The sequence below is a fragment of the Ammodytes marinus genome (assembly GCF_949987685.1).
Source record: "Ammodytes marinus genome assembly, chromosome: 14".
NCBI lineage: Eukaryota > Metazoa > Chordata > Actinopteri > Uranoscopiformes > Ammodytidae > Ammodytes > Ammodytes marinus.
The window spans coordinates 14,519,287-14,532,284 of record NC_137218.1 but is presented as its reverse complement, the minus strand read 5'-3'; the positions used below and the strand labels follow the sequence as shown (position 1 = coordinate 14,532,284).

Below are 12,998 nucleotides of genomic sequence, written 5' to 3'. Positions count from 1 at the left end.
CTCGTTGTTAATAATCAAAGCTGCAACAGGCTAATATAACGAGGAGTGGTTGAGGGGTAAGCATTCTTACAACTAAAAAACAAAAAGAAAACAACAGAGGAAAGCTCTGGGGTGTTCGTACCAGCAAGACCGTCCACACGGTTAAAACAAACTCAGTTTATTATGCTCTGCTTAATTTGTGAAACACATCTGGTTACAGCTTAGCGATCCTCTCTCCTCCTCTAAATTTATTAGTGTAGCTGACATGGCCTCTGGGGAGGGAATCCGCAGGCTAACCAAGGACCAGGCAAAGCTAGTTTTCATCATCAGAGGAAGAGGCTGAAGAGTGCAGCTAACGCAACAAGCGCGGCTAAAGCTCCACTGGCCTATTAAGAGTACAGAGTGGCACATCTCTGTCACATTAGACAATCCCCTGAGATGACAAAAAACAAAACAGGCCCTGCCCTTTGCACACACACCATAATTAACCGACAGGGGACAGGGGTGATGGGGGGATGTGAGGGAGGAGAGAGAGAGATCAAGACATAGTGAAAGAGTGAGAAGACAGATGAGAGAGAGAGAGCAAAAGCCATGAGAGCAGTTGTGTGACACTGTGATGGAAGCTTCAGTGTTTCCAACTTTTCTGCGCATCTATGATTTAAAAAGTTGTGTTGAACTGGAGCAACACATACAAAAACAATGAGTGTAAAAAAGCTGCAGAGGGTTGAATCGCAATGTTTGTCACACTACTCAATATTGTAATAACATTTCACTCTGCAGGCTAAAACACAGACAACTGGGAGAGTTTGCTTATTTCAAACTGCTGAAGAGAAAATAATATGCAGACTGAAGAAGTTATATTAAACAGCAATATCAGTACTTTAGAAGAGAGAGGTACTCAACATGAGGATTGTGGGCCACTCTTTGATCCCTTGAGGACCTTTGATTTGGCCTGATGATAATGGACCAATAAAAAGGTAACAATAATCATACTGCTTTTTTATTATAAGGTTTTGGAAGTATTATATTCAGCACTTAAGGTAAATCAATTTAGTGTAATTGTGAATTCAATTAGAATTCACAACATGTGTATTTCCATTATTGGGTGTGTAAGTGTAAAAACATAACACAGTCATCGCCCCTATTATAATCTCTCCTGGCTGCCACGTCAAAACTGTGTTTATTTCTCCTCCGAGCCTGATGACAGATTTGACATTATGTGGTAAAGGGTTGTGTATTTTTCATTGTTTTGTAAAGGGGAATGCTTGAGTGACAGCTGGGATTTTGTATGTTATAAATGTTGAACACTTTACTGTAGCTGCAGACATATTTGTCAGTGCATGTGGGCAGAGCAAACACCTCTAGCTTTCGATGAATTCTATTCACTTCTGTATTTTAAATCCTCTATAGCGTCAGTTCATAGAGGCAAGAATAAAAAAACATATTCATGATGGTAGTATAAATAAATGAAGATTAAGATAGCAAATTTACATTTTAGTAGCTGACGGTACTTAATACTTATATAACGGTACGTTATTTTCCACAACTGATTGTCCCCACACAGGAATATTCCCGAGTGCACGGTGTAATGTGTTCATGTGTTCAGAACTGACCGTCATTTGGATCCAGGATCTCAACGGTCGCTGTAGCAGGGAACTCCATCACTCCCATCACTGGCTCTGACAGCAGAATCTGGAAGGTCTCCGCCTGTTCGTACTTGCCATCGGTCAGTATGCGTACCTGCCACGTGGCTTGGGTCTGCCCCGGGTTGAACTGGACCTGCCTCTGGGACTTGCCCTTGAAGTCCTCCTCTTTCTTTGCACTTCCGTCCTGGGTGCCAATGCCTTGGAGACAGATAGACGGTGATGGATGTTAAACATTTAAAAAAAAGGAAGGAAGTTTGAGCAGGCCAGACAATCAAAAACATAATACAGAGAGGAAGAAGAAGTGAAGAAGAAAAAGACAAAGCAAGGGTGACAGGCAAGAGAGATAAACAGATGAAAAACAGATTAGTTATTCACACCCTTTAATGTTGTTCAGAGAGTGGTGAGAAAAAGAGCGTTGTTGCCTCTGTTTTACTTCTGTAATCACTTGCAGAGCCTCCGGAATGTGTGAAATGAATTTGTGACTGAAGCGTTTAAAAAAGCATATTCCACCACCTCACTATAGGAGATGGATTAGCTGGCGTGATTATCTCCCAAGGCATGGGGTGTGCTTGTGAGTGAGTGTGTGCACATGTGTCACCTCCCTCTCTCTTCAAATGTCTCTTGTTTCATCAATAATAGGTCTTTCATGTAAATCCACTTCCCAGCGATCCATCAAACATGCATTCTCATCGATATATACACCTTCTTCAAAGCAGGAGAGATGTAATACTGGTACCACTGTGTTTCACTTCAAACACACACCAAGGAAAACCCAGGTGGCATAAGCCATACAATAATGTATTACATTTGGAAAATATGCTGTTTATATTCCTTTGTTTGCAGAGCCTCGTGAGAATAAGGTCAGCAGAGACATGCCAGGCTGATGCATGTTCCTGCGGATAAAAAGGATTTGTTTTTCCCGTTCGCAGACATTCTAAAGCCTGAACAAACAGAGAGCAAAAAGGAGGTGACAAACACATGCAGATGAGACTGGGATACATTAAACCAGATCTTACGGTTGAAAATTGTATGCAAAAGGATACGCACGGCAACCTTAACACACGGTCACACTCAGGCGTGTTACTGTACCTGCGAGGACCTTGGTGGATTATATCTACTCACATACCCCAACACGGGTGTGGATAAATGTGATTGGAAGCCTTCAAGATACTTACAAATGTATTCTGGTGCGAAGCTTTGAGTTACTGGATAATAAAATATAGAAATGGATTGTATGAGTTTGAGAAATCAATAGTTCTCTTAGACTCACTTTTTTCTGGACAAATTTCACTTCCAAAGAAACACGTTTTTTCACATCACAGCCAACCATGATGCAATGATGCGCAGTCACACTTTTGACCTGATCTGTAGCTAGCAATACATTAAATATAACATCCACATTCACATCGTTTTGCTCAAAAAAGCCCACAAGGCACACTGAAAGCATTGTTATCTTTAGGCTCTCTCTCTCTCTCTCTCTCTCTCTCTCTCTCTCTCTCTCTCTCTCTTCCTCTACTTTTTCTCAACAGGAAATTCTAATGATCCTGCTATTGCTCCCTGCAGCTGCACAACACACACAACATATACTTCTCTGGTGGCTGTTGTTGAAAGTCTTTCTGGGAATTCTAAGACCAATGGAGTTTCAACCAGGACCATTTCTTGTTCACTTTTCCACATGCTGAGTGGTCAGCTTAGAATTTTTTGAAATAGGATGTACAGAGCTGCTTAGCACAAGCAGGTCCATGAATTGAATGCTGGGGTGTGATTTATACAGTCCAATAATGTACTGTCAACTCATTATTTTAACTTTCAACATTTAAACTATAAGTCTCAACTTTATAACAGCTAGCCACGGTGTCATTCTTGTGATTGTGTACACCTGCAGTTACAGGTGTACAAACACACACATTTTCATAATACAGATCCCTGAATAGTAGTTGACATGAAATGTAAAGTACTTTTTATCATGGCAGCAAAACCTGTTATTATGAGCTACCATACTCTGTCAGAAATGCAAGAAGTATCTGAATGTGTATCCCGTGCAGAAAAGGCAGACTCCACCACCGCTATCATTTAAGATGACTATATAAAGAGGCAAGTACAGAACACAAAAATATTGAATGGCAATTGCTGAAAATAGGGTTGGAGGTTTATATATTATGTATTTTAATCTTGCCCCTGAAAAGCACTTTGAATGGCTTTGTGTCTGAATTGTGCTATATAAATAAACTTGCCTTGCCTTGCCTAGCCTTGCCTATATATAACTTCTAGTTCTAGAGAAGTTACTATTGATCTTATCTTTCCTACCCTAATGATCAGTTGATCCACATGACACACACACACACACACACACACACACACACACACACACACACACACACACACACACACACACACACACACCAACCTGCCCCCAGGGGAGAGGAAGTGGTGATCTTAAAAGGGTGGATCCTCAATGTGCCATGCACCCTTTGCCGGACTCCCTAGAGGGAAGAGACACGCCTTGCCTAGGGTCACACTGGGGTTTCTTCACAGCAGGTGGGGATACACCGAGGGCTTTTGATCTCTATGTGGTGTTTCTCAGCGCTACAGTTTGTTTTTTTGTCTCCACCCACACACACACACACACACACACACACACACACACACACACACACACACACACACACACACACACACACACACACACACAAGCGCACAGATACAGTACGAGGAGTTGCTCATAAACAAACACAAATTCTGTTTATAGCTGCAAACTTCTGTTTTGTAGTTTACTTTCCCACTGAGAGCAAATACTGTAATAAGCTGAGCTGGGCTGAATGTGAAAATATACAATTCATCATAAAATGTGTGATTGCAGGTAACTTCATGCCCATTATACTCTAAAGGTCATTTCACATTGAGGAAGGTGAGGTGGAGATCTGTAGAAAAGATGTTCGCGCGGGGGGACGGGGGGAGGAGGGGGCAACGGTTTCTAGTTCTGCTCGATGATGAAATTACATTATCTCTCCATTCACTCTGCTTGGGAGCAATAATTAGGGGCTGGAATACGTCCCACAGGAGATGGTTTATCCTGGCAAAATGCACACCTAGCTAACAATCCTCAATTTATCTCGAAGAGCGAGGATGGAACAGAAAAGGGGGCCGTAAAAAAAGGGGGGAAAGAAAGAGTCTTTAGGGAGTTAGCTTTGACTTATGTAAGTAGTAAAAAAGATGAATGAAAATGCATAAACTTCCTCATATTATTCGTGGAGCAAATAAGAGAGGAAGAAGAGAGGAAGAAGAGAGGAAAGGAGAGGAAAGGAAAGGTGCTGAGAGGGAGACAGCAGGGTTTCATGGAGGGAAAACAGCAAAAATATGTTCCAAAACAAAGACAAAGATGGATAGAAACCAACACTGCGATTGGTCCGTCATCTTGGACAGCTACATACGGCAGCTATCAGGCAGTGACAATGGCTAACAAACAAACACAGGATACATCGCACACAAGGAAGTAGAACAATAAAAAAAAACGGAACAAGAACAAACAGCAAATGAGACAGAGAGGAAAGAAGAAGATAGATATACTGTATGAGACAATTGACAAATGGAGCATGTGGGGGGGGGGGGGGGATTTAAGACACAGCCCATGGCACACACACCCAGGGCTATACGGCAGAAAGGGAGCGAACAAGAAGAAATGCTGTGTCTTTTAGGAGGACATAATGCAGGTTAGGGGCAAAAGAGCGAAACTCTCGTCCTGGTGACATGGGGTGACGAGAGAAGAGATTACGGATGAAAAGAAAAGAAGGTGAGACAGCTTAAGTGGGCTGACAAGTCAGTCAGTGGGACTCTGTCGCAGGAAACAGGTAGAGGTGACAAGACTTAATTAGAAGCAGAAACAAAAAAAAGGGGAGAGGGCACACGCACCCATTAAGAATTAAACTGGAGGTTAATATCTTTTTTTTTAGAATCGAGAAAATAAGGGCATGAACTAGGAAACAGAGCTAGAAGTATCTAATCCGATCCCTGCACTCTCTAGCCCCGTTGTGCCTGAGCTCTGCGTTGCGGGGGCATCTTTGAACCTTGATCTTATCTCTGCGTTCCTCCTTCACTGAGCCTCTCTACCTGTACGTCCTGTTGTGATGGAGCACGTGTAACAGCTCTTCTTCACCGTTGCCTGGCACCACATCAGCCTTCCTCAGCTAACCCTCGCAACACTCGCATGTCTCTGACAACCATGGCTGGGTGTCTCTCTCGCTGCTTTTGCACACAGACAAAGCCCAGGTCTAAACTAATGTAATCTATCCATCCATCTGCACATACAGTGTCTCTGCCTTCCTTCCTTCCTTTTCCATTCCATTCCTTTTCTGTCTCTGTGCTTTTCTTTTCTTTTCTTCTTTTCATTTTCTTTTTCTTTTTGTATTGATTTCTGGATAATTATCTTGTAACAGCTCTGGTTTTGTTTTGATCTTTGATCCTTGTTACCACCCTTGTTACCACTCACCAACACACACATACGCACTCACCCCCACACACGTACACACGTACACACGCACGCACGCACGCGCACACACACAAACACGCATAGTGAGAGAGAATAAGTAAATGGGTGTTTTTCATTTGTTTGGTTCAACTTCAGCATATTGAAATGAAATGAAACCACTCTGGAGTTAGTGTTTCAACTTTAAGGGGAATTTGAGGAGGTTCATATCCATACTGGCAAAACATCATAAGCATATTTGGAGCTGAAATAATAAGTCAACATTCAGTTGGAACATTTTTGAAAATGTTGTATATCGGTTTTGATAATTGCTTAATCAATTTTCGTTTTATATTATCTGTTTAATAATTGTGCATTGAACATCGTTGGATTCTAAGCAACTGAATCACGTCATATTGGACTCATTTTTCACAATTTCACTACTTGACATTTAATAGAACAAACGTCAGCCAATTTTTGGAAAATAGGGTAGAATCCTAAACTTACCGACAATTAAGGCAACAAAACAACTTGTGTGGAATACCTCATTCTGCAAAGGATTTGAAATCAAGTATTATATTGAAGGATATGTAGACATTAAACATTGTTGAGCCTCAGAAGAAATTACTTTAAATTAGATATTTGACACCAAACATCAATCAAAGGTACCAGTACTGTGGCAGCATCTTATTGAATTGCATTACATTGTGTTGTGTTCCAGCTTTTTTGTCCACCTGAGTATGTTGCCACTCTATTACTGGCTTGTTCGCTCCAATCCCTTTGTTCACCAGCCCAGCAAATTGAAATCTATGAACGTTATTGGACTTTGATCATTTTCTGTGTTTTATCCTCTGCCACCCTAAACTAAATCATATTTCATCATCGCTGACTGAAGTGAACTACAGTAAGCATATAGACACACAAATACATAGAAATACATACGTGCAATATATACTATATATATATAAAATCGTATTTGCGTTACGTCTGGATTCTTTCTGCGTTGTCAGACCTACTTGGATTTGGTCCTTTTGAGTCAGACACACTATTTTCTTCGGGTAACAAGAACATAATCCGTCTCTTTAGCTTTCCTTCAAACTAGTGCCTCATGTGTTATTTGTGTGTGATCAGAGATAACCAGGTGCTCACACACCCCAACTGTGCAAAGAGATACTGTATGAGTCATAAAGCATGATTTAATGTGTGCCCATGACATACACTCAAAACTCTCAGAGAGAATTCACCTTAACACGTACCAACGCACACACACACACACACACACACAGACACAAACACACACACACACGCGCGCGCACGCACACACACACACACACACAGACGCACGCGCGCGCACGCACACACACACACACACACAGACACACACACACACACACACACACACACACACACACAGACACACACACACACACACACACACACACAGGTACACCAGCCTAAGCATAAACATAAACTGCTTGACTGTGATGGTAACACCTGACCCAGCGATTAACAGGGATCAGAATGATGTTGAAAGGTGGAAGAGTGTAAAAGCTGCTTACAGCTGCGGCTTTTCCCAGAGCAAACCAGCTGAAGCGTGACAAACGTCAGGGGCTAAGACGAGCGTTCAGGGACAACACCATCATCATCATTCTTTTAACCTTCGGGACCTGAACTAACACTTAGATATAAGCACAACAACATGCTGGTCTGTTATTTCCAATACAAAAAATACACCTACTGTATATCTGCTGGTCAAAACTGATTTAAAACTGTGGCAATGATATTGGCAAAGATTGTTTGATCTGATATTTGGGCAGCAGAAAGCCAGCAGTGTGCTTTCTACCAACTATGTGTTGCAGCGGTCACAATGCTCACTTTATTTCCAATTTTTCTGATGATTCATTTATTTTCAATCTTCTAGAGAGAGGGAAATGTCCCTGGTGTCACTTCCAACTGCTGTGACCAGAAATAACACAGCCTATCATTGATGATAACCTATGACTAATTTCCTACTAACAAGACTTTGATGACAACATCTGAAGTACACTATTTTAAGTAAAATTGTGAATGTATAGTATTTGGTCTGATCTTAATGTCTCTCAATCTCTTCCCCAGCTTTTCTTTTCAATTGCAGTTACACTGACGCATCAATCCTACCCTGACGCACATTGTCTCTCTTTGCCTATACCTTATACTGTCTTAAGTTTGTGCCATACACTGCGGAAGACAGCTGCAAGGTTGCAACCAACAACTAGCAATGCCAACAGTGCCAGTCAAACTGTCAGGTCATGGTTGACCGTTCACTGCTGAATGGCTGATTGTCAGTTTCGGTCAGAGCCTTTAGAAAACTCAAACAGATATAAACAGATCAACTTTCATTCATATCGACAGCTTTTCTTCACTTAGAGACAATTGTGTGATGGGGGTGACATGCAGGTAATTGTGATGCTAATGATTTTAATTGTGTTATTTTATCAGTGATTTAATCTAACCTCACTTATCATGCCATTACAGTATATGGAAGCTCTCTGAGTTTTTCTCTGTGGGTTTCATTGTAACCACTTGGTCTATGCAATGCGTTTCCCTCTCTGTGGAGGGCACCACTCAGACTTTACAGCTACACCCCTAGGGCATCCTCAAACTCATAACAGAAAAAAGCCATTTGCAAACTCTGAAAAGGCCCAAGGCCAAACAAAATTCCTTTGGCTTAGAGGATACATTTAGTTATAGTGTGAGTTGAAAGGAAATGTTGCAATTTCATTTTTGGCTTGTTGGAGATTATGTTTGATCTGCATATTGGTATTGGATAGCAGCACACCAGGTGAATGGGAAGTATAAAAAGCTCTGCAGACAAAATGATGTTGACAGTCAGCCACCATTCAAGCAAAAAGTAGAAAAAAACAAGGTTCAGGGTGAGTGTTTTTAACTTATTACGTGAATTCCATAGCAATTTGAGATTATTTTCTGTGGGCCTTTTCTTTTAATGTTTGGTACAGAAGCCACTCAAGCCTTGTATTAACACTATGAATGAGTACTCTGGTTAGTAAACAAAATATTGGACAAGTTAAAATTGTATCCTGATGGCGGCACTAGATGAGAAATCAGGGCATCAATATAATCTTTAGGGGGAAATGAATGTTTGCCATAAACAATAAAAAGTTGAAACATCTCAGTCAAAACCCAAATTGTCAACCTTTTGGTGGCGCAAGAGGACATAAGTCAGGAGATCACCAAGGCATTTAGGGTTCATTTTGTCTGGGGATTTCGAATGTCTGTACCGCAGTGGTGGACCGATATTGCCATCCCCAATGCCAACCTGCTATAGCGTGCGTGGCTGAAAACACGGAGCAATGTTCTCTTGGATCAGAAAAGACGAGAGGCAGAAAAAAAAGAGAAAGAAACGAACCAATGAAGGATGTCTCTCCCAGGTAGCCTCTCCGCCTGAGCACCACCTCCAGGAACTTGTCCTCCTCATCCACCACGTAGTATTCTTTCTCCACAGAGATCCAGGCCCAGTCCAGGCGGAACTGTTGTCCCTTCAGCTTGTTTCCACCTTCGAATATACATTAAGAACATAGACACAATTTGTTACAGTTTTTTTTATAATGTTTCTTTTTTTGCAGTTTTTCATGTTTTTAAAGGAGAACTTAGTGATATTAGCTAACTTCCTGTCGGCGACTGCAGTTAGCAGTCCCCTCCCTCGTCCCTACGTCATATACTATCTATGGTCACCACCACATCAACATGCAGCCGTCATCGTCAGATAGTGCCACGATGGAGAGCAGCGAGTCATTGTTCACAGGCACAGAGAATCGCCTCTTTATAATGCTCTGTCTCCTGATTGGATAAAAACGAGTAGGTTACTCTAAATGTTATCAATAACTGCAAAGCTGAATAACGGGGAGACTCGTAGTATGAACTGCACACAATGTTTAAGTGATTGCTGTACGAATATAGAGTGATTTGACACTTACTAACAAAACAATTGCACTTACTTCTCCTTTAATACCTCATTGAATACCTCATTTAAAAAACAGTGTCTCATTAGCGGTTGAGGTTTTCTCTACCAGAAATGACTGAATATGTCTCTACTTCAACGATTCTATGCAGGTGTCAGCAGGCTGTTTATAATCCAAGACCTATATATGGAAATACAGTATATACCGGTGTGTTTTGTTGTGTATTCATTTTTATGTTTAAATACCCAATGTTCAACATTCTAAAAAACTTGGAATTGAGACCTTGAATAGAAATGCTAGGACCAAAGGGAACGATTACTGTAAAACTGTAATGAAGAAGAAGTGTTTTAATTATTTGCAATGTGCCAAATGTGCTCTAATGTTCCCAACACATCTTCTGCAGAATAATTACATATTTTAAAATAAATCACAGTGCCGTTATAACTACCAATGTGCTCTAATGATTAAATAAACTGTTCCTTTGAAAAAAACATATTTTCTTTTGACACAGTTTGTGCAGAAATGGGACATCATCCTAACAATTTGAGCACGCTGGCAAATCAGTGCAAGGAAGGGTTTGCAGAATGAATGGCCTTGTTAATAATATGAGGGATAATAGAACTGCTCAAGTGGTGCCACTTCAACAAGCAGACAGAGGGATCCTGCGTGGCTAATTTACCCACCTGCAAATGGATTGAGCTCTGTGATAATGAAAGGACATAAGGAGAGAACTTTGTAAAAGTGAAATAGAAGAAGTGGAAAAGGGATCTTTCGCCCTCTTTTTCCCTACTTTTGTGTAGTGATGAACAATGCCTAACAATGCATGGCATTCCTGTGAGTGCTAAAATACGTGTCTGAGTGTGATTGTGTGTGTGTGTGTGTGTGTGTGTGTGTGTGTGTGTGTGTGTGTGTGTGTGTGTGTGTGTGTGTGTGTGTGTGTGTGTGTCTGTGTGTGTGTGTTTTATACTGGCAGAGGGAAATGCAGAGCTGGAGGACTGCCTGTGCATACGTATGTGCAGGCCCGCGGTGAGGAAATCTCATTTAGCTCAGTTGAGGATCATTTTTTAAGCTGTTTGGTCTTTCAAGTTATCTATTCCTCTGAAATGCTAGAGCAGTAAGACTTTTAAAAGCGCACACAATTTAGCACTTTGCTATTGCAGAGCAACAAGGCAGCATGCAAATGTTTCTTGTTTATTTAAGGATCCCCATTTGAAGCACGGCAAGGCAAGGTGCTCTGACTAATCCTGCACTCTAACATTCTGATAACAGATGAAAGAAGAGTATTTCTCTGACCCGATCAGTAAAATAGTATACATAGTATTGTAAAGTGTGGAGATGGTACCCTCCACCTAGACAACTTAGTGCAAACACAAGTCCAACGCTAAAGCTCCAGCATAGTTTGAGGACATGGTGTAGCGTAGCAGAGGTGAAAGGTTCTTCACTTCCTTGCTTGGCTGATATAGCTACACCATGGCCAAGGTGAGGAGACAGCTAATATAATCAGAGTGCATGGATCCTCCTGTAAGCCCGTAGGCCAAGTTCAGGCTTTGTGGGTGCAAATACAAAATTGTACAGATGAAAACACACAAAAAAACACAACTTTTCCATTCCTGCTTCCATGCAACCTTGACATCCATCCCAGCTCTCTGAGACTAAATACAACATAAGCTCTGTGAAGTTTTAGCGCCTGTGTTTGTGTTTGTTTGTTCATGTGTGTGTATGTGGGAAGTGTACCAGTCCTTCTGTGTGACCTCCCACTAAAGGTGAGGAGCTGCACACAGACAATAGGGATATTAGACCGTCGGCTTTACTCTGTCTCATTCCTCCAGACTTTCCCAAGGATAAAAGATATCTCATATGTGCTGACTATACAAAAGAAAAGCAGCTTTGAAATCAGCCTCAATACAGCTAAATTCACTTCATACCCTCTTTCAAAGGCTTTCCTAAGAAAAAAACTCACCACAGGGGTTTCATTTTATCAACTAATTAGGGATCACTGTTTCTTTGCAGAAGTTGTTAGGGATCAGGAAACACTATTACTAAAATACTATTTCAAGTTTTTAAATACTAAGAATTACAGGGGGAGTATGTTTTGTAAACTAACTGCAAGCTCTGGAAATGTAAACAAGTTCCCCTCCTCTGAAACTGCATAGTGCACCTTGAAAAATTAAAATGTAAGCCTCCTTTAGCTCAATTTATTTTTGGTTTTATCCTCTACAGGTTTTGCATTGGTCATTCTTAAAGATTTAAAGGTTAACCCTTGTGTGGTGTTCGGGTCTGTGGGACCCATTTTCTTTTTTATCAAAAGAAAACTGATACTATTTATTATGATTTCAAACTGAGACTCATTGGCCTTGGCTCATTTACTGGGAAGAACATATATCAGAAAAAAAATGTGGTCAACACACGCTGTACACCCCCCCTACACATTTATATTATTACATTCAGGATGTTCGGGTCTACTGGACCCAGGGCTAATACAAGTGTATAAATGGTAGGTTTTGGAAGAGAGAGAAGGTTTTAAAGATGATGTAGAGTTATAGGGTTCAGAATGTGAGGATCACTCACTCTCTCATGATCATTACTCATCATAAACTGCTTATCAGGGGTCGGGTCTCGGGGCCAGCAGCTCGAGCAGGGGACCCCAAACTTCTCCTTCCCGGGCCACAGTAACTAGCTCGGACTGGGGGATCCAGAGGTGTTCCCAGGTCAGGGTGGAGATATAATCTCTCCACCTAGTCCTGGGTCTTCCCCGAGGCCTCCTTCCAGCTGGATGTGACGGGAACACCTCCCTAGGGAGGCGCCCTGGGGGCATCCTTACCAGATGCCCGAACCACCTCAACTGGCTCCTTTTTACACGTAGGAGTAGCGTCTGTACTACAAATCTCTCAGGATGACTGAGCTGCTCACCCTATCTCTCAGGGAGATGCCAGACACCATGCTGAGAAAACC

General features: G+C 41.5%; 1 protein-coding gene across 1 annotated transcript in view; it reads right to left on the bottom strand.

Moving 5' to 3' along the window:
* frem2a (FRAS1 related extracellular matrix 2a) overlaps positions 1-12,998 on the bottom strand; it is a gene marked incomplete at both ends in the record, with an annotated part of 59,678 nt that overhangs the window by 28,143 nt on the left and 18,537 nt on the right. Inside the window, 2 exons of the mRNA XM_080041020.1 lie at positions 1,593-1,823; positions 9,494-9,640. Of these exons, the coding sequence (XP_079897146.1) occupies positions 1,593-1,823; positions 9,494-9,640 (378 nt within the window). The remainder of the gene's footprint in view (positions 1-1,592; positions 1,824-9,493; positions 9,641-12,998) is intronic.